The 24,072-nt window shown below is 43.0% G+C and overlaps 1 protein-coding gene across 4 annotated transcripts in view; it reads right to left on the bottom strand.

The window, feature by feature from the left end:
- The window catches only part of ANKS1A (ankyrin repeat and sterile alpha motif domain containing 1A), a 232,048-nt gene that overhangs the window by 129,987 nt on the left and 77,989 nt on the right, over positions 1-24,072 (bottom strand). For all 4 annotated transcript variants that reach the window (XM_075264255.1, XM_075264256.1, XM_075264258.1 and 1 more), the window contains 3 exons: positions 8,882-9,178; positions 8,682-8,757; positions 6,052-6,153 (listed from right to left, as the gene is read on the bottom strand). In XM_075264255.1, the coding sequence (XP_075120356.1) occupies positions 6,052-6,153; positions 8,682-8,757; positions 8,882-9,178 (475 nt within the window). The remainder of the gene's footprint in view (positions 1-6,051; positions 6,154-8,681; positions 8,758-8,881; positions 9,179-24,072) is intronic.

Genomic DNA, 24,072 nt, shown 5'->3' with positions numbered 1-24,072 from the left:
AGCCTTGCACCAGCAGTGCTTTTGGCCCTTGGAGTGAGTAGAGTCTTGCACCAGCAGTGTTTTTGGCCCTTGGAGTGAGTAGAGCCTTGCACCAGCACAGTGTTAGCCCCTTTAAAACTCTTTGCCCCTAAAACAGTGGTTCCAGAACCATCACTCTCATTGTGTTGGATTGATGCAGTGGATGGGACTGAGGACCCAGACATTGACCTTGATTTTCACTGTCAAATTGATAACATTTTGGCATCAAGTCCTGGGGGTAACTTTGATTTAGAGGACCGCAAAGGGGGAGAATTTGGCTGCAGCCACTACTAGCGATAATGGTCCTCTAATATCGGACTCTACATTACCTATACAGGGTTCTGATCAGGTGTTAATTGTCCAAACAACATGCTCCAGTACTTTAGATGTAGATCAGAAACCACTTTCCCTTCCGACACCAGATTTAACCAAGCTTCACCATCATCATCCTGCTGAGATATAGCCACTAAAGGAAACCTTGCCTTCAAAGGCATGTCCGGGAGCTGCGACAGAGCCAAATGTAAACACAGAGTCCTTTTGAACTGAACAAAATTCACCAGCAGTGTTTTTGGCCCTTAGGGTGAGTTGAGCTTTGCACCAGCGTGTGTCCCGTAACATCAGGCGGGCCCTAAGTTCTGCGCTTTGCACAAAAGTTCCACTTGACCGACGCGTGTACAAGTGCATGCAGCCAGGGACGCTACATCTCAATCACGGCACACTGGCTGAATGTAGTTGAGGCTGGGACCGGGTCACAAACTGTGGCGGCCTGCCTTGTCTCCCCGCCCAATATTCCTGTCAGGAGTGCTGAAACGCTACCCTCCTCCTCCGCCCTTGAATCGACCCCAGCTACTGGCGTGGGGAGACGCCAGCAGGCCGCGATGAAGCTCATCAGCTTGGGGGCCAGACAGCAGACTGCCTCCGAGGTCAGGGATGCCATCCTAGCTGAGATGGCAATGTGTTTTTCCCTGCTGCACCTGGGGCCAGGCATTTTTTCATGTGTGATAACGGCAGGAACCTGGTAGCGGCTCTGGAGCTTGCCAGCCTCCAACACGTTCCATGCTTGGCCCACGTCTAACTTAGTGGTGCAACGTTTTTTGAAAACATACCCAAATGTACACGAGCTACTGGTGAAAATGCGGCGCTTGTGCGTCCACTTTCGCAAGTGTACAGGAGCCGCTGCTAGCCTCAAAACACTCCAGCAACGCCTCCATCTGCCCGAACACCGGCTGTTGAGCGACGTCCCCACACTCTGAAACCCTAGATACCATATGTTGAGCAGGGTGTGTGAGCTGCAGAGACCTTTGATGGAGTTCCATCTCCAAAACCCAAGGGTTCATCAAAGTCAGCTCCTATCCTTTCCACTGGACATGAAACATTAGCATGTGCTCATCACAATTCCGGATATGGAAGCTGCATTAAGCAGGGTGCAGGGTACAACACAGACCAGGCCCGAGCACCAGGAACAGGTGTTAGAAATACTGCAGCATCCGCCATTTCCTTCCAAGTTTGTGGTTGTGGACCCACCACCGACATTTCTGGACCTCAGTGGGGATGATGAAACACAGTTGCCATCAGGGTAAGCTGTGGTTATGTGCGGTTTGCAGTAAGGGGACAGTGCGCAATTGAAAGAGGAGTTGGTGGACGACGAGGCCACCAACCCCACATAGACAGGGGTGATGTCTAGGGGGCAGGGGTGAAAGCAGTGTAGATGTGGAGGGACTCTAAATCAACAAAAAAGCTGGGTAGAAGCAGAGGCATAAACTCGGGTGATGTCTAGAGGGCGAAAGCAGTGTAGATGTGGAGGGAAGCTAAGCAGCTAAAACGGTAGGTAGAGGCAAAGGCATGCAAAACTCTACCCTGTTGCAAGACTAATTCCTAGGTCTGGGAGACACGTTACTGCCCCCCCCCGCCCCCCGGCCAAATTACCGCCACTCAGGGGCCTACTGTCACCAGGAGGGACAAGTATAGGCACATGTTGTGGGAGTACCTGGCCGACCCCAGTTCTGTCCTCTCCGATCCCTCTGTGCCCTACACTTATTTTCTCATAAGTTTTTCTGCAATACATATGTCCTGTGAAGTTCCCTTGGGATCTCAGAGGAGTTGACCTCAGTGCTGTTCATCTGAGTTCCCTTGGCAATTTGCTGTAAGAGAACCCTGGAGCAACCTACTCTAGGCAGCTACCATAGCATCCAGCATGGCCTGCACCATCATGCACCTCTTCCCAGCCACTCCCTATCTCCCAGGCATTTCATTGCAGGCAGAAGTACAGCACAAGCCACCCGCATGCCCAAGCCTTTAGCGGCCTCATCTCAAAACTGCTGGTCCTGGAGATGTTGGCGTTTATGCTTCTGGATACCCAGGCCTTCCGTCACCAGATGGCAGCTGGGGCACCTCCCTATGCTGGGACTAGCCGTTACTACTTCTCTTGGTGTGCTGTCCCTGCCTTGCACCTGCATGTTTCCCATAACATCAGTCGGGCACAGAGCTCCGCGCTTTGCTGCAAGGTCCATTTGACCACCGACACATGGACAAGCGCCTGTGGTCAGGGATGCTGCTTGTCTTTAATGACAGGCAGGGTGAATGTAGTGGAGTCTGGGCCCAGGGTGCAAACTGGGGTGGCCTATCTCCTCTCCCAGCCCAAAATTCATGGCAGGAGTTCACTGAGAGCCTACTACGCTGCAACCTCCACCCCAGCTACTAGCAGCAAACGCTGCAACACTGGCGTGGGGAGATGTCAGCAGGACGTACTGAAGCTCATCAGCTTGGGGGACAGACAGCACACTGCCTCCGAGGTCAGGGATGCCATCCTGGCTGAGATGGCAATGTGTTTTTCCCAGCTACACCTGGGGCCTGGCATTTTTGCGTCTGTGATAATGGCAGGAACCTGGTAGCACATCTGGAGCTTGCCAGACTCAAACACGGTCCACACATGGCCCACGTTTTCAACTTGTTGGTGCAATGGTTCTTTGAAACCTACACCATTGTGCCTGATATACTGGTCAAAGTGTGGCCATTTTCGTAAGTGAGAAATAGCCTCTGCTAGGCAGAAAACATTCAGAGCACACTCCTCTCATCTTCGCACCGTTGCCTGGCGGAGGAAGATGAGGCGGATGGAGTGGCATCTGATGTCCCTGTCCCACACGAGCCTTGAGGGTGCACTTCAGTGCATCCCATTGCTTCACCACAGATGGTGTGAAGGGGAGTGGAAAATGGAGGAAATTGAGAGTGACCCTTACAGTTGGGGGCAGCAAAGTCATGCCAAGTAACACACTGGCACACTTGGCTGACTTGATGTCCGGTTGCTTTTCAAGAGACAAACGCATACTTCACATCATGGAGAGCAAATACTACTGGATTTTTGCAAGCCTCGACCCCCGGTATAGGTCAAATGTCTGTTCCTTTGTTATATTAGGGGAGAGGAAAAAAAAAATTGCAAAAATAATTGGCACAAGCAACTGGTGCAGAATATGATGGGAATGTTTCCGTAAACTCTCTTGGGCGTCAGAGAGGATATTTCCTCCATGAGGCTCACAACTTCCATCCGCTGCACAATCACCAAGGGAACACTGTACACGTTAATGTTTCCCCCCCCCCCTGCCCAAACTACTGCCAGTTAGGGGCCTAGTGTCATCATGAGGGAAAAGTATAGGCGCATGTTGAGTGAGTTCCTGGCCAACCACAGACCTGTCCTCTCCGATCCCTCTACAAATTACACAAATTGGGTGTATAATTTGGACCTGTATCCCTTGGGTTGAGCGTACATAGCCTGACAATTGGTGTGTATCCCACTTAGGTTTTGTGGGGACACACCATGGAATGCTGGGTTTAGCGTACATAGTCTGTCAATTAATGTATATCCCACTTAGTGTTGGTGGGGTTACACACCGTCACAACCTGGCTAAAGCTTCTATAGCCTGACAATTAGAATGTATGTATGCCAAGGTTTTGGGGGGGTTACGCACTGTCACAACCTTAGTGAAGCTTCATTAGCCTGAGAATTAAAATGTATGTATGTATCCCCAAATTATTTGGGGAACAGTCCGAACCTGGCACTAGACGCCAATAGCAACAAATGAGGGTGGTATGAAGGCCCCAATTTATTTTGGGAATGAACACTGACAACCTGGGTGAATATTGCAAGAGCCTGAGATGTAGGGTGTATGCATCCCCAAATTATTTGGGGAATTAACAGTCAGCACCTGGCAGTATATGCCAATAACAAACAATTGAGGGTGGTATGAAGGCCCCAATATATTTTAGGAATTATCACTCAGAAACTGGCACTATATGCCAATAGCAAGAATTGCGGGTGGTATGAAGGCCCCAAATAATTTGGGGATTTAACACTGACAACCCAGGTGAATGTGCCAATACCCAGAAATTTTACATGTATGTATCCCCAAATGATTTGGGGATTTCACACTGACAACCCAGATGAATAGGGCAAGAGCCTGAGATATAGGGTGTATGTATCCCCAAATTATTTGGGGAATTAGCACTGACAACCTGGGTGAATATATTAATAGCCTGACATTTATGGTGCATGTATCCCCAAATTATTTGGGGAATTAACACTGACAACCTGGTTAAATATAGCAAGAGCTTGAGATGTAGGGTATATGTATCCCCAAATTATTTGGGGAATTAACACTGACAACCTGAGTGAATATGGCAAGAGCCTGAGATTTATGGTGCATGTATCCCCAAATAATTTGGGGATTTAACACTGACAACCCAGGTGAATATTCCAGTGTATACAAGTATACAAGGGGGGGCACACTGTCATACCCTATATACCCTTAATCCACACTCTATGGGCTGAGAATTTCAGTGTATACCAGTTAACTCCGGGGGGGGGGGGGGGGGGGCACACTGTTAGAACGTGGATTGAGGGTATATGGGCTGAGCATTTCAGTTTATGCCAGTTAGTTCCGGGGGAGTACACTGTTAGGACGTGGATTAAGGGTATATAGAGTATGTGGGAATACACTTTCAGTGTATCCCACTTAGTATTATCCCCACCGCGGAAAACTGTGTAGCGCTGATGCAGCCTGTGAATCCCACGTTAGCGTTCGTGAGTAGACACTGTGACATTCTTTTTTTGATTCTCCCTTCAATGTAGCTCTTAAAAGAGCTGTTAGTTTTCTTCTCCTCTCCTATCCTATCCCTGCCTAGCAGAATCTAATCCCTATCTAAATTGACGGAGACCTCCCTCTATGACCAAGTGAAAACTCAGAATGACGCGAAGCTGGGCGGCACTGTTCTTATGAATCAGAGGTCACATGTTTTCGGCAGCCAATGGGTTTTTCCTAATTTTTTTCAATGTCACTGTTGTCGTAGTTCCTGTCCCACCTCCCCTGCGCGGTTATTGGTGCAAAAAAAGCGCCAGGGAAGGTGGGAGGAGAATCGAGTTTTTAGTCAGTTTACCACGCGGTGTTCGATTCGATTCGAACATGGCGAACAGCGTGATATCGATTGAACATGTGTTCGATAGAACACTGTTCGCTCATCTCTACTGCTGATGATGACTCAGCTTCCTGTTTGCCTCACACACATAGAAGATAATAGCAGAGATGAGTGCTGCTGGGAACTTCCTGTACTGGCTGGAAGCTCATTAGCATATGAATAAAAACGGACTTATTCAGAAACCACTGAGGCAATCTACATACTAAATGTAGGTGTGAAGTAGCAATTCTAAAGCCTACGCAAGCATGTGTTTAGATAAAAAATGACTTTTCCCAGTGACAGAGCCCCTTTAAATCTGGTTAGGGCCACACGGTGGCTCAGCGGTTAGCACTGCAGCCTTGCAGCGCTGGAGTCCTCAGTTTGAATCCCACCAAGGGCAAAAAAACATCTGCAAGGAGTTTGTATGTTCTCCCCGTGTTTGCGTGGATTTCCATCCCATACTCCAAAGACATACTGATAGGGGGAAAAAATGTACATTGTGAGCCCTATCTGGTTATTTTCAAAGGAAAATCCCTACAAATAAATAAAACTACAGCAGTCCAATCCTAAAGTTTGTATCCAGCTTACCCTGTATAAGAGAAGCTATCTGCTGGCTCTTCTGAGATGGCAACTCCTGGACAATATCTAGTGCAGTCATTCCTTTGTTGTCTGTTATTGTGACATCAATTCCTGTCATGAGAAATTAGATTAGCCATATTACAGAAAAAATACTGATGACTCGGTATACTGCATGTCATGTGTGTACATACTATTAAAGTATACATAGTATAAGGAAAAATATATCTCTGCACTGTATTAGCCAGTGGATATGAAATATACAGATTGAGTCTTCAGTAGTTTACTACCTTTTTAATGGCTAACAAAAACGATGACAGATTGCAAGTTTTTGAGACTACTAAGTCTCTTCATCAGGCATTTTGTATACCATGTCTGATGAAGAGACCTAGTAGTCTTGAAAGCTTGCAATCTGTTATTTTTGTTAGCTATTAAAAAGATATGAACCACTGAAGACTCAATTATATATATATATATATATATATATATATATATATATATATATATATATATATATATATATATATATATATATATATATATTGTAGCAATGGCATTTGTTGATGCTGTCTAGCCTGGATTCACATTTATCTAACCAGTTTTGCCCAAGGGAATCATGACAGGAGGAAAGGGCATATTGTGAAGAAGGCATAATGGCAATATACACAGGCGTAGTTTTGAGTAATGATAAATGATAGAACACACTGGATCAAGGGTTGCCAATTTTACAATAATTCCAAAAAGGGGGCACCCCCACTAAATAGGATAAAACGTAACATTTATAATATTTTTTAAAAAAATGTAAATACCCCAACACAGTATTCGGCCCCTATAATTCTTGCAAAGGGCGTATGTGTAAGTGTGTCTATCCACTCTACAGATTGAATAAGAGTGAATTAAATTCCTCCCAGACTCACAGGGTGTGTTTCTAACAAATGCTTCACACGTCTCCCTGTGACTGAGATTACACTTGCTGCACACTATATACCTCTCATCCAGCAAACCAGAGGACAGTCTATAGAGTGTTAACACTGATTACAATGTGTCGTTTGTATTAACCCCACAATACTATTTGAAGCTGTACGCTGGTGAATAAGGATTTGAGTGTGATAGCTGCATCTATTGTCTGTAGATATTTACAACGTGGAGTAAATCCCATTAACACACAAACACAGCCCACAATCTAGCAGTTCATTTAAACTGATAGGTAGTCACTAATCCGTGATCCCTAATCTCAGGCTGAAGCTAAAGCTCATTGATAACCCAGAGCCTCAGTGTTTACTGCTGACTATTGTTCAGGATCACAGCAAGTTCTTCACACCTATATAGTGTGTCTAATCTACATTGTCTCAACGCGTTTCTTTTGTTCTAAATCATCAGGAGACATTCTCAAACAACCTGCCTATGATAACAGGCTATGGCTACCTAACACCCTAAACAATGTAGCGGTGTGCGGTCAAAACCGCAGTTCTCAGGACCCTGATGGTGGGTCATGATCCTGGTCAGCCTCTATGAAGGATCAGGACCCACCATCAGGGTCCTGAGAACTGCGGTTTTGACCGCACACCACTACATTGTTTAGGGTGTTAGGTAGCCATAGCCTGTTATCATAGGCAGGTTGTTTGAGAATGTCTCCTGATGATTTAGAACAAAAGAGCTTTAGCTTCAGCCTGAGATTAGGGATCACGGATTAGTGACTACCTATCAGTTTAAATGAACTGCTAGATTGTGGGCTGTGTTTGTGTGTTAATGGGATTTACTCCACGTTGTAAATATCTACAGACAATAGGGAAGTCTAGTTTATTCAATATCAAGCTGCAGCTATCACACTCAAATCCTTATTCACCAGAGTACAGCTTCAAATAGTATTGTGGGGTTAATACAAACGACACATTGTAATCAGTGTTAACACTCTATAGACTGTCCTCTGGTTTGCTGGATGAGAGGTATATAGTATATAGTGTGCAGCAAGTGTAATCTCAGTCACAGGGAGACGTGTGAAGCATTTGTTAGAAACACACCCTGTGAGTCTGGGAGGAATTTAATTCACTCTTATTCAATCTGTAGAGTGGATAGACACACTTACACATACGCCCTTTGCAAGAATTATAGGGGCCAAATACTGTGTTAGGGTATTTTAATTTTTAAAAAAAATATATTATAAATAAAGGTTACGTTTTATCCTATTTAGTGGGGGTGCCCCCTTTTTGGAATTATGATAAATGATACATTCAGAAATAGCCACCAAGATCACTTGGAAACAAGGCATAATCATGCTTGCTAAAAATGAATATTTATGCCATGCCAAGTGCACGAGCAGTCTTATTCATTTGAGAATCCCCATTAACTGGTCTGGTTGTGCACATCACAGGCCATGTCCAAGAACGGGGCACAGTGTAGATTACTACGCTGAGTGTACTAACAAAACAGCAGCACTTTACAGAAGATGATATTGTAGTTGAGTTGTTAAAAATAGCACATTGATAAGAATTCCTGTAAAGCTACTTGAAGTACATTCCTCAAAATAACAAGAAAATGGACAAACCCTAGAAAAAATTTTTTATTGTTTGTGGCACCAGGTAGGTTTTAGGTTTGTTTTTTTGGAGTTGCACATAGATTACCGATACATATAAATACATAACCTGCATCTAGAAGTATCTGAACTACATCAGCCTTCCCAAATAAAGCAGCTTCATGTAGTGCACTCCCTTTTTCCGTCTACAAGAAAAACAAAGCATTACCATCATAAGTGATCTTGAATATACCACAATATTTTTTTATTGTTAGATAGATAGATAGATAGATAGATAGATAGATAGATAGATAGATAGATAGATAGTACCGTGTAGTTGATATCCATGGCCGCATCCAGCAAAACTCTGACAACTGCTCGGTGTCCATTGCGTGCTGCCAGATGAAGAGGAGTGTGCTTTCGTGTGTGGCAGCTCAGTAAGTTAGGATGTGCATTGAGAAGGAGCTTGACTACTTCCAAACGCCCATATAGTGCTGCCAAATCAAGAGGTGTCTCCATCTTATTGTTTCGCATGGTAGGGTCAGTCAATTCCTCCAGCAATACACGAACCACCTCAGTGTGTCCATATTGTGCAGCACAGTGCAAGGCTGTCTCATTATCATTATTCTGTAGGACAAAACACATATAGGATATTCTTGCCACACAAGTAATGAGTTTAAAGTCATAACATTACATTACAAAAGTTAAAAAAGTTGCTAGTGTCTGGTTATTTCTTAAAAGGCTGCTATACACTCCCAATGCACTTTTCTCCTTCAAGATACTCACCCGAGTTTAATACTGATAAATACTAATTTGTATGTGATGTGGATACACTATACAGAAAAGGCCACAGTAGGCTCTACCTGCTCAGAAGACTGAGAGCTTTTGGAGTCCAGGGGGCACTACTTAGGGCCTTTTTCAACTCTGTAGTGGCATCAGCCATCTTCTTCAGAGTGGCCTGCTGGGGGGAGAAGCATACTAACCATGGATAGGAATAGACTGTCCTGGGAATCCCCTGCACCCAGTGCAGGTGGCTGGTGACAGAAGGATACTGTCCATGGTGAGTTCCATGCTGGAGAATAACTCCCATCCCACGCATGAGACTGAGATAGCACTGGGCAGTACTGTCAGTGACCGACTGTTTCCACTTAAGTGTAACAAAGAGCAGTATCAGAAGTCTTTCCTCCCCGCTGAAGTTAGGCTATACAACCAACATCAGGCTAAGCGTAGATCACTCCATATGGAGAACTGAAAGATCCTTAAGTTATGATATCCCTCCTACTATTTTTTACCTCTGCCTTTTTCTTTATCAGTACCTACTATCACTGTCATGTCTCTATCATGGAGTTTTTGTATTGATGCTGCTGTAACACACTGAATTTCTCCATGGTGGGACCATTAAAGGATCTTATTTTCGTAAACATATTATTGCATTTACTTTGCTGTCATTTATTCATTGTAAGAGTTCTATGAAAGGCCAAAAAAAAGAAAGTGCTTTTCTGCTCCAAGGGCCAAATTTGTAGGGATGCAATAAAATGTAACAATATATTCCCATCAGACATATTATAGTATAAGCCATAAATATCTGAAGATAGACTACATCATGTGCAAAAACATTGCATAATGTCAGGTTAATATTGAGCGTCAAATTGACTGTTCACAGCAAAAACCTCAGACCTTCCTTGCAGAACGTGATGCACCTAAGTCAATTGGACATGATCAGAATACGTTTTCAGTCTCCTGGTGCAACTAATAATGTTTCTAGGCAGACAACTAGCTGAGAGAATAAAAGAGACGGTGAAATACAAAATATCGAAATTAGTTTTCTCACTTCTTATTACAAAATGAACACAATTTTCATACATAAGCCTGTTTAAGAATCACATGGACACTTCCATTGCTCACTGTGCCATTTCTGCACATAATATAAATTGCAAAGATTGTGTAGCATCTACTAATACTTCAAATGACAGGAATGTTTTTATTACTTCCATAACAATTTTGAAACCAAACTAATATAATCAAGGAAAAAGGTTTAATATTTGTATGATGGTGACAGAATGAAGCACTGTTTGGGTGAAGCAGAAGACAGGATCCGCAGGCAATGCTTCACTCAACAATCATGTAGGGAAGGGTTAGGTGTAAAGAATGTGATGCACAGTGCCTGTGATGATAGAGTAAGTATTCTAAGAAGAAAAAGAGAAGGCAGTGACAGCATTAACTAGTTGTGATGTAGTCCAGGTGTTTTATATAAGAATGGAGAGTGAACAAGTATGAATAAGACAACATAGGAAAACAAACATAGGAAAATGTGACATTTTCACCCACAAAGGGCCTACTCATGCACGAATGAGAAAGATTTCTACACAGGATTTAATTTTGGAGGATGACGAAAAGGTTACACTTTGTATCTTAGAATCTTTGTAGCACTACTGATTGATCTCAACTATAGGGCGATTGCTGCAGCCCACAAGATTGCACTATACTCTACACATTCATTTAGACTGCAACTGCAGCACAATAGTTATATAAAAAAAAAAAAAAAAAAAAAAAAATTGCAATTCCTTCAGTGACAATGGGCTACTTGACTGCTTCTCTGACCAGTGCTCTCCTTGCTCAATCTGTCAGTTTAAATTGATGACCATGTCTTAGTAGGTTTGCCGTTGTAGATACCTTTTCTATTTTTGGATTGAACAATACTCCTTGGGATGCTCAAAGCTTGGGATAAGTTTTAATAACCTAACCCTGCATTATACTTCTCCACAACTTTATTTCTGACCCGTCTGGTGAGTTCCTTGGTTTTCATGATGCTTTTTGTTCACTAGTGTTCTCTAATAAACTATTGAGGTCTTCATAGAACAGGTGTATTTATACGGAGACTAATATTATACAGATCTCACTGGAGATGAAATTGGTTGCAAGACCTTGCCCGCTGAAGCACAAAGGGTTTCTGGTGGCTTGGTCGTATTAAATATAAATATCTTACCCAGCCTCCTGTACCTTTTTCAAACAATCCCAATCATTCGCCATAAAGTTTTTCACCACATCCCAAAGAATATTTGCTAAATTAATTTGGGCATCCAAACACCCCAGAATCACCAAAAGTGTGTTATCAAACCCAAACAAATGGGTGGCTTGGCTGTCCTGGATGCCCTTCAATACTATTTAGCTGTCTCAGACACTGGAATCCTCGATTGGCATCATTCCAGCACTTCACCTCTGAGAATGCGGAGAGCCCTCATCTTCTCAGGACTCTTCCGTTGTTACATTCCCCACATTGGTCAGAAAGGAATGTTTTGTCTCTGCCTTATGTTAAACGCTATGTTCTTGGTACATTAAAGCTTCACCATTGCTCACCTATTTCTGAACGTTGGCCTACAGACTCCAGTCACAGGTAATCTGTATTTCCCTGTTGCTTTTCTTTCCCACCGTCCTGGTCACCCACATCTTCAATTTTCTCATGTGTCTGCCCTCCTCCCTTATGTGCCATTGGTCCTTCAGGACACTGGCAACCATCGCGAACAACAGCAGTACACCCAACTGCATTACTTCTATTCCTCCCAGAAGAGATCATGCAACTTTCAGAGACCTCTCACACTATTCAAGACACTCTGTACTCTACCATCAATTTTTTGGGTCCAGATTGAAGCCTGCTGGGAGAGGGAGATGGGGACCTAATTCCCATCTGGTGTGAGGGGATAAATACTTACACACATTAAAAAAATAAACATAAAATCGATGCTGAGGAAATGGGTCACGGCATGGCACAATGTTATATGTCTGTTACCTGGCCCCTCCTAACTACTTTAAATCCCCCCCCACCCCCTCCAAAAAATAATAATAAAGAAACAACTTGTGACTGCTAGATCTGTGATGCCTAGGCTGTGGAAATCTACCACCCCTCCATCCCAGAAAGCCTGGCTGCAGGAGGTGCTGTATATCTGTCGAATGGAGAACTTTTTGGCTGAACTCCAGCAGAACAACAATTTATCAGTGTGGCTCCACTGGAACACCTGTTATACTCTTGACTTACAGAGTATTATTTTTTGTCATTCTCAGGTTGACTGTCCCCTCCTTTGCCCTTTTTAGCACCTTGCCCCATACATACTCTTTTTACTCTTAGTCTTTGCGCCCACATCTTTTTTTTTCCCTTCTACTTCTTACTCCCCTCTCTATATTTTGAAATCAAATGTAACTTTATTCATGTCTTTCTGATACTTCTCCTCCTCCTATTTCTGGTTTGATTTATTGCATTTTAAATTATCATTCACAGCTATTCTGCTATGCCAGGGTATCCGGTTATTGCTTATCCCCATCATCCCTAACGTCCACTCCAGTTACTTTGCATTCATAGCAATCCCTCACCTTCTGTCCCTCCCCCCCCCCTCCTCCATTGTAATGTTATTGAGTTGGCATCATTGTAAGGTGCTCTATTTTATTTTTTTTCTCCTTTTTGAAAAACCTAAGACTTTAATGCAAAAATAACAATTTTTCTGTTCAACTACCAGGGATTTGATTATTTCTTCTTATTTTAAATATCAAAGACTGATTGATCAGCACTTAGCAGTATCCACATATTCATCTACTGCCACAGTTAAAATTCCACTGCGAAAGAATGCATTGAATGGAGGAAAAATGCTAAAATGCTAATGCAAAACAGTACCGTACCTGTCAACATGGTGTGTGCAACATTACATTTTAGCAATATTCATTTCACTAAAGATCCTATTAATATTATAAATGTGAAATGTTTGTGGGTTTGGGACTTTGGATGTTCGGATGTTTGGCGGTCAATCACGCAAAACCTGCTCCACCAATTTGGCTGAAATTTTCCACAAACATAGTTAATACACACGATTGTGCAATAGGCTACTTTTCAACACAATAACCCACATACGTTTTCCACACGAACCCCACAAAAAACAAACTCACATCACCATCTCTGCAATCTCACACACTTTGGACCATAGCAAGCCCCTAAACTTCACATTACCCTCTACAGCCTAGCCCCTAACCCCACACACTCACATTAACCTATACTTTCCCACTTTCATCCTCACCTTCACCATCCTGCAGGAGGCTACCTCTGTCACTCTCCGGACCAGCCATCTTTGCCAACCCCCACCGCTGGGAGGATCCGCGGCACCGCCCACCACACTACTCCACTAGCTGCACAGGAGCATGCACACTTTGCACACATAAACAACGTGTTATTAGCACGCCACCATTTTGCGCCTCCAACTTAGGCCGCAACACACGGAATCCTGCCTCCAGCCCGCAACGGTACCCGACGCCGCTATCACCCCCCAGCTGTTTCCTCTGCACGATCCATCCACCAGCCCGACACTGGTAAGTTCACGTACCACTAACACTGCCAGGACCTCTGCCCTCTCTACTCCGCTGTGCCAACACCTTACATAATTACCTCCATAATAACCTTACCCCTCTCCCTCAGTGCCCTATCCTTCCACTTCTCCTCCGCAAACACACCTCACAGTCACTTGCACCTCACTTCACCCCCCTTGCTACGGCCCATGTCACTGATGTTCCTATGGCAACCGGCCGCCATAGCCGACGATTCTTTGCACACCACCTCTGCTCTTGCCCGCCATACCCCCTTGTACTACGGTGCATGCTGGCACTTTCCGTCTGCCAGGTGGCCGCTAGCCGTACGCCCGCCATAGCCCTTCCCTTACACAATCGCGCATACACTGCGCTACCCCAGTCATGTCTCCAGTTCCTGCCAACTTTGCGTCCTCCGCTTCCTTCTCTTACCTGTCCCGCAGCTCCCGTCTGTCCCTCGCTGCGCGGAGGCATCCTCCTGCTCATCTCCGCTGCCTACACTGGGCTGGGCTAGGCTGCCGCCGCAAAGGTTCCTATAGCAGCCGCTAGCTCTCCCACACAGCTCAGTGTGTCCAGGCTGCTGCAGGCTATACTACGTAGCCTGCAATAGCACTGGCACGATTATGCAATACATTACGATTGCAATGCATTGCATTGTTCAGGACACCCCCTGCTGTGTACAACGGTATTGTTTTGCAAGCTGCTGGATGCAGCCTGCAAACCTCATTAGCATTAAAGAGGTATTCCCACGTCGCATACTCACCAGTCTTTACTGCTGTAAAATCTTCTTTCTTCCTGGTTTCTTGCATCATTTGGTGGGCGGGGTTTCACATGCAACCTGCTGTTTAGCCCCGTCCCCAAATATATGTGTAGCTCCGCCCACCCATATTGGACTATGAAGTACAGGCAGCAGCAACTCCATTCTGTGTTACATGCAGAGACTGCCTGTCTCTGCCATAATGAACACAACTGAATTAGCTAGCCTGATAACTGGGAGAACAGAAGAAATGAAAGCAGCTGCTCTCCTCTATCTGCTAACAGGAAGCTAGGTCAGATGGATAGACACAGGAATAGATACAGACAGACACAGGCTCGCCCCTGTGCACTTAGCCCCTCCCCCCTGAGAGCATGCAGATACATCACTTGACTTATGACCAGATATGTCAAGGTAAAATAATATAGTGGAAAACAAACAAAACAAAGCAGTTTTGCTGAAGCAATGTATTTAGGAAAAGTCTTATATTCACATTAACAAGCAGTATAGATAGCATCCTTGTGATGGGACAACCCCTTTATAATAAAATAAAAAAAAATACTGTGAAACACACTACATTACCTATCCCCGCCTACGAAATCCCCCACTCTACGAACTGAACTAAACATTACGCCTGCATACACTCACACTATTAGGCAATGCATTGCAATACATTACTATTGCAATGCATTGCATTATTCAGTGCACCCCCTGCTCTCCTTCACACCCATTAAACGCCCATGTATTTGCTGAAAATACACATCTACAAATACACGTGTAAGGGTCCATTCACACGGCGTAACACGGCGCTCATTTGGTGCTTATTTTTTACGCCGAGCACCGAATTACGGGAGCGTTTGCACCGTGCTATTTACGGTGCGGGTTTACGGTCGCGTGTACGCGGCGTTAACCCGATCGTAAAATTTCACCCGCGACTCGATTTACACACTTCTACAATCACTGCAGACGAAGTCTAGGTAGCAGCTAGTAAACTATAATGCCAAAACATTACCCATAGACAGAAGTGGCATTTTTTTTCTAGAAGAAAGCAGCATTGCATTAGTGATCAGAACTTCTGGAGTTCAAGATTCCTACTAGGTCTAAAAATTACTGAAAAAAAAAGAAATTATGTATAAAAACAACAAAAATTTAAATCACCCTCCTTTTCCCTAAAACTCCTATAAAAATAAGTGAAACACAGTCTACAAATGAGAATATGGCGGCTCGAAGCATGTTCTTTGACTGTAAACACCTGGGGGCATTGCCTTCAGTCCGAGAGACAGCTGCGCCATCAATATGCCCTTCCAGCCCTCTTGTTTGGCCCCCTGGGCAGTGGGAGAGCATCATCATCAGCCCTGCTGTCATTGAGTGCTGCGCTGAAATCCCACACATGTGCAGTAGGCTCCTGTCATATAGTACTACAGGAGTGTACTGGACTTGTGAAGGATTTTGACGATGTCAGTGAAATCCCGTGCATGTGTAGCATACTCCTGTAGAACCATAGGAGTGTAATGTGCTTGCAAAGGATTTTGGGACAGCACTCATTGGGCTCATGATGCTGCTCTTCCACTGCACAGAGTGGCCGAAGAGGAGGCCTGTATGAGCAAGTTTATTGATTACCCCGTTTTGCATTGGACTGAACACAACACTCCCTGTGCTCCATAAAGCTAATTTGCAGATCTCTTAAAACAGGTTTTTACAGGAATCCTGGTGACTCATCAGCATTTGAAAGATATGGTTGGAATTGTGTTCCCATCATATACAATACCATAGCAATGGTTTACAATGACTGGGGAAGATGATGGACTCCCTGTAAAATTTTTATCCAATATACAACAAAAAAAAAAAATAGTCAGCACTTGTCAGTGTTATTCTAATTTTTTTTTTTTTTGCAATTTAAATTTTTATTAGAATTTTTCAAATACGTACATAGAGCAAAAAAGATAATACTGACAATAATACAACAGTGTCCAATCAACAAATTATACAGAGGTAGAATTCAAATACACAAATGGGCTAATAAACAAACCGCAAAAAAATAAAATAATCGTGGATCATGTATTATAATGACAAACAGAACAAACATGACCACTAAATCATAATATAATTTTAATTTATTAACACAAATTAAACAAAATACACAAACATGGGGAAAATAAATGGAGAATACAACATTATTTATGGCAAGGAGAGAAGCAGAGGCAGATATAACATGTGCAACAGTGACATAGTAAGGAGGATGCTCCTAGGAAAATGCAATAATATAATAAATATATATAATGCTGAGGTGAAAAAACAAAAAAATTGCCACCATTGAATGTAGAAAAAACAGAGCAATAAACCCCCAACATGTAAATAAACAGTAATAAATAACAAATGCCTAACCGCCATAGTCATCTCAGCTTGTCACTCACTCCACGCCAACAAACGTTTCGCCATGCTCCCCCTTGATGAAGCCACATGACAAAACGTTCATTGGGTGGAGTGGTTGACAAGGTGAGATGACTATGGAGGTTTAAGGAAAATGTTTGTTTTTGTACCGTGTTAGCCAGTGGGTAGGAAATAAAAAAAAACAAACTTGCAAGTCTTCAGTAGGAGATACCTTTTTTTAATGGCTAACTAATAATGATGACAGAATATAACGTTTTGAAGCTTCCTGGCTTCTTCTTCAGATATATCTAAAAACACTTATTTATGTACAACTGAACACATAGGGATAGGACACACAGGGATAGGATTTCAGGAAGGAGAGGAAGAGGCTTATTACTATATACATATAAAAACAAATAAACAATTCCCAGTTCCCAGGTTCCTTATCTTTATGGCTCTTAGTTTTTTGTATGATTTGTATAAAATGACATGAACCCATGTGATGCATTCATTCCATTATCCAGAGTTTTAAATAGGCTCATGCACTTGTATTCATGAATCAGTCGCTGTTTTCTTGATTTAAAATTCCCACTTAAAAATCAAAATTTTCATGTCATTGGTGATATTATGATCTTCCTTTCTGATGTCTGAGGCAGAAAGTCATGGTTCACCCCTGCTTTATCCTGTCAGTGGTCAGTATATGAGGGCAGGTTTTGCACCTTTTCTGTCCACATGGAAATGTTCCTGTGTTAGTTGGAGGTGACAGTGAGCTGCTCACAACCATATTCCTGAGGTTTGGTGGCTGTCTATAGCACAGGAGAGGGGAAGGGGGGGGGGGGGTCTGGAAATATGGATTTTAGACAGTGGTCTTTTTGCAGTAGTGGATGTAATTTGCGTGTGATTCCTCTCAGCATCTCCAGGTGTGGGTTATATGTGACGACAGGGGCACCCGATTGTTTTCCTGTTTTGTATTGTATTTTAATAAATCCGATCTTGGTATTCTGGTGGCCCTTGTGATTTGATTATCAGCTGTTCTTGGATGGTAACCCTGCCTCAAGAATGTGTTTTTGAGGCCTCCAAGGTGTTTGTCTCTATCTGCAGGGTTTGAACATATGCGATATCTGATGGCCTGGCTGTAAACAATGGAGTTCTTTGTGTGTTTCGGATGAAAGCTATCCCATCTTAGGTAGGTAGGACGGTCGATTGGTTTCCGATACAGTGATGTCTCAATTTTGTTGTCCTGTATCTTGACAACTGCGTCCAGGAAGTTTATTTCAGAGAAGGAGTGATTGAGCGTCAGGTTGATGGTGAGATGAAACTGGTTGAATTGTTCATGGAATGTTTTCAGCTGTTGTTCAGACCCAGTCCAAATGATTAGGATATCGTCAATGAAACGGTAGTAGGCCAGAGGCCTGGTGGTGCAGGTGGATAGGAAGTCACTCTCAAGCTTGGCAATGAAGAGATTAGCGAACTGTGCCGCCATTTTGCTCCCCATTGCGGTGCCGGTCTGCTGTAGATAGATGCAGTCACCAAAAGAAAAATAATTGTGGGCGAGGATGAATTTATTCAGTTTCACCACCACCGAACTGGCAGGCATTTACACCGTCCTGGTGTGGGATGTTGGAGTACAAGGATTCTACATCCATAGTGGCCAGGATGGTTCCATCTGGAAGGGGACCTATAGTGGATAGTTTATTTAATAGGTCTGTGGTGTCCTGAAGGTAGCTGGCTGTGTCCTTCACTAAGGGTTTAAGAGTACCCTCCACCCATCCAGAAATCTGTTCAGTGAGAGTCCCTACACATTTTAGGGAATTTTAAATCAGCAACTGATTCATGAATACAAGTGCATGACCCTATTTAAAACTCTGGATAATGGAATGAATGCATCACATGGGTTCATGTCATTCTATACAAATCACTGAACTAAGACAGCCATAAAGATAAAGAACCTGGGAACTGGGAATTGTTTATTTGTTTTTACATGTATATAGTAATAAGCCTCTTCCCCCTCCCTCCTGAAATCCTATCCTTGTGTGTCCTATCCCTATGTGTCCAGTTGTACATAAATATGCAGCCTTTAGAAAGTGTTTTTAGATATATCTGAAGAAGAAACGTTATATTCTGTCATCATTATGAGTTAGCCATTTAAAAAGGTATCACCTACTGAAGACTTGTAAGTTTTTTGTTTTTTTATATGGAGGCTTAGGCATTTGTCATTTATTACTGTTTAATTACATGTTGGGGGTTTATTGATCCGTTGTTTCTACATTCAATTGTGGCAGTTTGGTGATTTTTACCTCAGCATTATATATAATTATTATTTCATTTTCCTAGGAGCAATTACCTTACTATGTCATTGTTGCACAGGTTTATATCTGCATCTGTTTCTCACTTTGCCGTAAATTATGTGGTATTTTCCACTTATTATCCACGTGTTTAATGTGTATTAGCTTTAATTTGCATTAATAAAATGAAATTATTTTATGATTTAGTGATCATATTTGTTCTATTTCTAAGTATACAAAAGTATAAAGTGGCTGGTTGAAAGAAATAATAATAAAACATTTGAACACGGAATACAATCAAAAACAAAAAATTCTACCACAGTATTTTGAGTTATATACATCCAAAAGGCAATGTAGACATTGAGTGCATACTTAAAATTTAGATTAAAAGTGAGAACTTGGGAGATAAAGCTGGTCCAAATATCCCAATGCGAGGGTGGGAATCTTTGAGTATATAACCTCTTATGGTTCACAGTCTTCACAGTGTGATCAAATTGAAGCAAAGAATACAGGTCCCAAGTCAGAGGGATATTATAGCTCTCCAGGACCTACCTATCAGTAAATGGGCAGATAGAGAATATTGGCCATCAACGTTCTAGCCAGTAATTGGATAAATTCCAAACCTATAAAACAGAGAGCTTGGTGGCTGTTAACAGAAATAGGATCTGAACAACATCCAAAACAAATTTAGAAATCATCCAAATGCCGTGCAGATAATGAACATTGGGACTGCAAAATCCACTTCACACCAATATATCCCATTTTGACATCAGAGGCCCCAAAAACCAATACAGAATAAAAAGAGGTAATCCCTGAGATTTCACCGCTTTAGCAATAAAATGGAAATGGGGGGGGGGGGGGTTAAGGTCTAAGAATCTCTCTCATTTGTAAATACTTATGATTTACCACATAAAGATTTTTAGATCTGCTACATAGATCCTGGAAAGTCCATACCCTACCATAATGTAATAAATATTTAACGTGCGTGAGCTCATAAGTGATCCAATTATGCAGAGTAAGAGATGGCTGAAAGGCAAAATAATAATGTAGGGGTAAGAAATTTATAGATTTAGTATGATCCTTCAGATTATTCTTAAGAAGGAAGAGCCACGCAGATCTAGAAGACACTATGTTTAATAGAGGGTGACCCAGTTCAAAGGGCAATTGAGAAAGTGGTGAGAGGAGTGCAATTAATGGGACACTGTCTCCCATTCAATAGCAACCCATCGAAGGGGTGAGGTGCCCTGCCGCCTATGTGCAAGGTGGGTCAAGAACAAGGAACACCCAAACCACCATCTTTACATCATTGAGTCATGGTGGAAAAACAGATTCTGGGGTTATGCATATTCCATATAAAATGGATAAGACGACATTGAACTTGAGTAAAAATAAGGCGGCGGCAGTGGTATAGTAATTGTTCTGAAAACATACAATATGACCAACAAAAAAAAATATTTTAACTACCGCAATGCGGCCCACACAGGAAAGGATTGGTTTATTAAACTTATTAATCAAGGTAAAGAATTAAGTAACAAGTGGAATATAGTTAAAGGAGTACAGATTGCACATAGATTGTAAGCTCTTTTGAGCAGGGCCCTCAGTCCCATTGTGTGAAATGACGTTCTTTGTTATGTATGTCTGTCTGTATCTGAACCCTATAAATTGTACAGTGCTGCGGAATATGTTGGCGCTATATAAATAAAATGTATTATTATTATTATTACAGTGCTTAAGTAGAGCTAGATAAAGAGACCCCAAGATAAGGTAATGGGCCAACTTTCTATTGATAAGAAAAAGAAATGCCAGAGCATCTCCGATTGTCCACATTAAGTATCTGATATATATTTATGTGGAAGGCTTCTGCCAATGGTTCCTTATCCAAAGCAAATATCATAGGCAACAAAGGACATCCCTGAAGGGTGCTATTTGTTATGTAAAGCCCATCAGAAAAAGCCTGAAGCCAACACACTTTCCGAGGACGTCAAACATGGGGAGGCTATTGCAGATTTGATATAACCGTGGATTCCAATATTATCTAATACACTGGACAGATAACCCCAATTCACTCTGTCAAACACCTTCTCCACATCCAAAGCTAAGAGCTAAGAAGCTAAGCTAAGAAGGCCTTCGAGAGATCTCTGCCCACTGAATAAGATTTTTAATCCTCCTAGTCCCATCAAGGGGTTGACGGCCAACCTCAAAGCCCACCTGATTGTACCAGAGAGGGAAAAACAGCAAACAGATGGTCTGCCAATATTTTAGCTTAAACATAACATAAGTACTTTTAAATTTGTAGATAGTTAAAAGTGAAATATTTTTGTAAATATAAGTAATTAAACATTTTGCAGAGTCAAATCAAATCAAATCAAATCAAAAAAATGCTTTACTGGCACGTCCGAATAGGTATTTGGCATTGCCAAAGCTAGTAAAGTGGGGTGGGGGTGGTTTGGGTTATAACAGTCCATGGAGTCTCGTCTTCCTCTTCGTTGGTGACCGCTATATGGGGGGGTGGGGTTGAAGGTGGGGGTGGGGTGGGGCGGGTGTATTGGGATAAATATAACAGTTCATGGAGTCTCATCTTCCTCTTCGTTGGTGACTGCTATATGGGGGGGGGGGGTTGGAGGTGGAGGTGGGGCGGGTGTATTGGGATAAATATAATAGTCCGTGGAGTCTTATCTTCCTCTTGTTTGGTGACAGCTTGCTACGTATTGGGCAGCGATCTCCACAGTGGCCTCTTCTTCTCCCAGTAGGATGTAGAGTTTCCTCTTCTCGTCTGCAGATATGAAGTCTGGGATGTGGGCAGAGAGTCTTTGGTAGTAGACGGCCCTCACAGCTGAGTATTTGGTGCAGTGTAGCAGGAAGTGGGTCTCGTCTTCTAGGGCCCCCTGGTCACAGTGCTGGCACAGTCTGTTCTCCCGTGGCTTGTACGTCTGCCTGTATCGCCCCGTCTCTATCTCTAGGTTGTGGGCGCTCAGTCTGTACCGGCTCAGGGTCTGTCTGTGCTTGGGGTGGCGTATTCTCTCCAGGTAGGTGGCCATGGTGTAGTCCCTTTGTAGGGATTGGTACACGGTGAGTTTCTTGGAGTTATTTATTTCGTTTCTCCATTCTTCAATGTACCGCTCTCTGTTTGCCTCTGTGGTCGCCTTTATTTCGGCCTTGGTTATCATCTGTTGGTGTTTTTGGTTTGGTGGTTGGCTGTTGTTTGGTTGGTGAATGTCTGGTTTGCTCGGGTGGCTTAGCCAGGCTTGGTAGTGGTAGGAGTCGGGCTTGCTCCCCTGGATGTGTGCCTGGAAAGCTAGCACCCTCTTCTGTATAGTGAGCCATAGGGGGAGTCTGCCTAGCTCTGCCCTGCAGGCTATGTTGGTGGTGTTGCGATGGACATGGAGCAGGTATTTGCAGAACTCCAGGTGGAAGCTCTCTGTTGGGCTGGAATCCCACCTTGACTGGTCTGGGTAGGTGGCTGGGCCCCAAACCAAAATTTAGATTTTCTCTAAATATTTTGCGATTACAAGTTGTTGTCTTGATCGGTTGCCAGTGTATACGACCATGAATACAGGACCGTTCTAAGGTCAGAAAATCAGCTATGATGTCCTTATTTTTGTGGTGATATCTTCTGATACATGTAGTGTCCCTGCCTGGTAACCCAGCTACAATAAGAAAATCATTGCTGGGTTCTTAAGTCCCAGACCATATATATTGTTTACATTTGTGGTCACATCCAATGCCAACCAATGTCAGCACTAAGATGGATAGAGAAAATCTTTAAAACACTGAAGAATTTTTAACTATTTATATTTGCAAAAATGTTTAACTTTTAATTATCTACAAATACAGATAGGATTATGATCATTGGAATACCTCTTTAAATGTTAACATTGCTATCCAATAATTAAATCAGGCAAAATTTCGAAGGTGTGGCTGATTTTTTATTCCTGATTTTAGAAGAACAACAATGGTAGCATCATAAAAGGATGCCGGAAGACTGCGGTCCTCAAAGGCAGATTCATAACACTTCAGCAGCACAGGCAGGAGCACAACCCCATATTGAGCATACACCTCCATCGGAATACCGTTGGGACCTGGAGATTTCCCCCTCGCCATATCCGCAAGAGCCTCCGTCAACTCCTCCAGGGTGAAGGGGGAGTCCAAAAAAGCACACTGGTCATCAGACAGGGCGGAGAAGGGAATGGAATCTAAGTAAGTAGCCAGTATCCTATCATTGGGTGCAAATAATTTGAGCCAAAAGAGGTTTATGCGGCAGCTCTGATGTGATCTAACTGTGTTCCCATGATTTACAGTAACTAATAAAGGGGAGTGGTCAGAGATCGCCCTGGGCAAATAGGCTACAGAATGCAGAATAGAACAAGTTTTAACATTCCCAAAAGGGATAATCAATACAGGACAGGGAGCGTCTATGGGTAGAATGACAGGAGAAAACCCGAGAATTAGGGTTTTTTCCTGATTTTATCAGGTAACAATAGTTGCCTCCAACATCTCAGGGAGAATGCAACCTTCCTCCACGGCCTTATTAAAGGAGGAAATCAGTTGGGGAGCTAGGATTACACAAAATAGCTTAATAATTGTTGGTAAAACCGTCAAGACCTGGAGCCTAATGAGGCTTCAAAGATGCAATTGCAGCTTTAACTTCCTGGACTGTACAGGAGTCCATTTAGTCTAGGGTATTTTAGACAGGGAAAGGATCTGTAAAAAATTAACAATGGCTACACTAGAGGATTGCAGGGTTAGCGGGTCTTCCTTTAGTTTGTCTG

The sequence above is a fragment of the Leptodactylus fuscus genome, chromosome 2, assembly GCF_031893055.1.
Source record: "Leptodactylus fuscus isolate aLepFus1 chromosome 2, aLepFus1.hap2, whole genome shotgun sequence".
In the NCBI taxonomy this organism is placed as follows: domain Eukaryota; kingdom Metazoa; phylum Chordata; class Amphibia; order Anura; family Leptodactylidae; genus Leptodactylus; species Leptodactylus fuscus.
The sequence above is the reverse complement of the archived record's forward strand: the minus strand, read 5'-3'. Positions and strand labels throughout refer to the sequence as shown.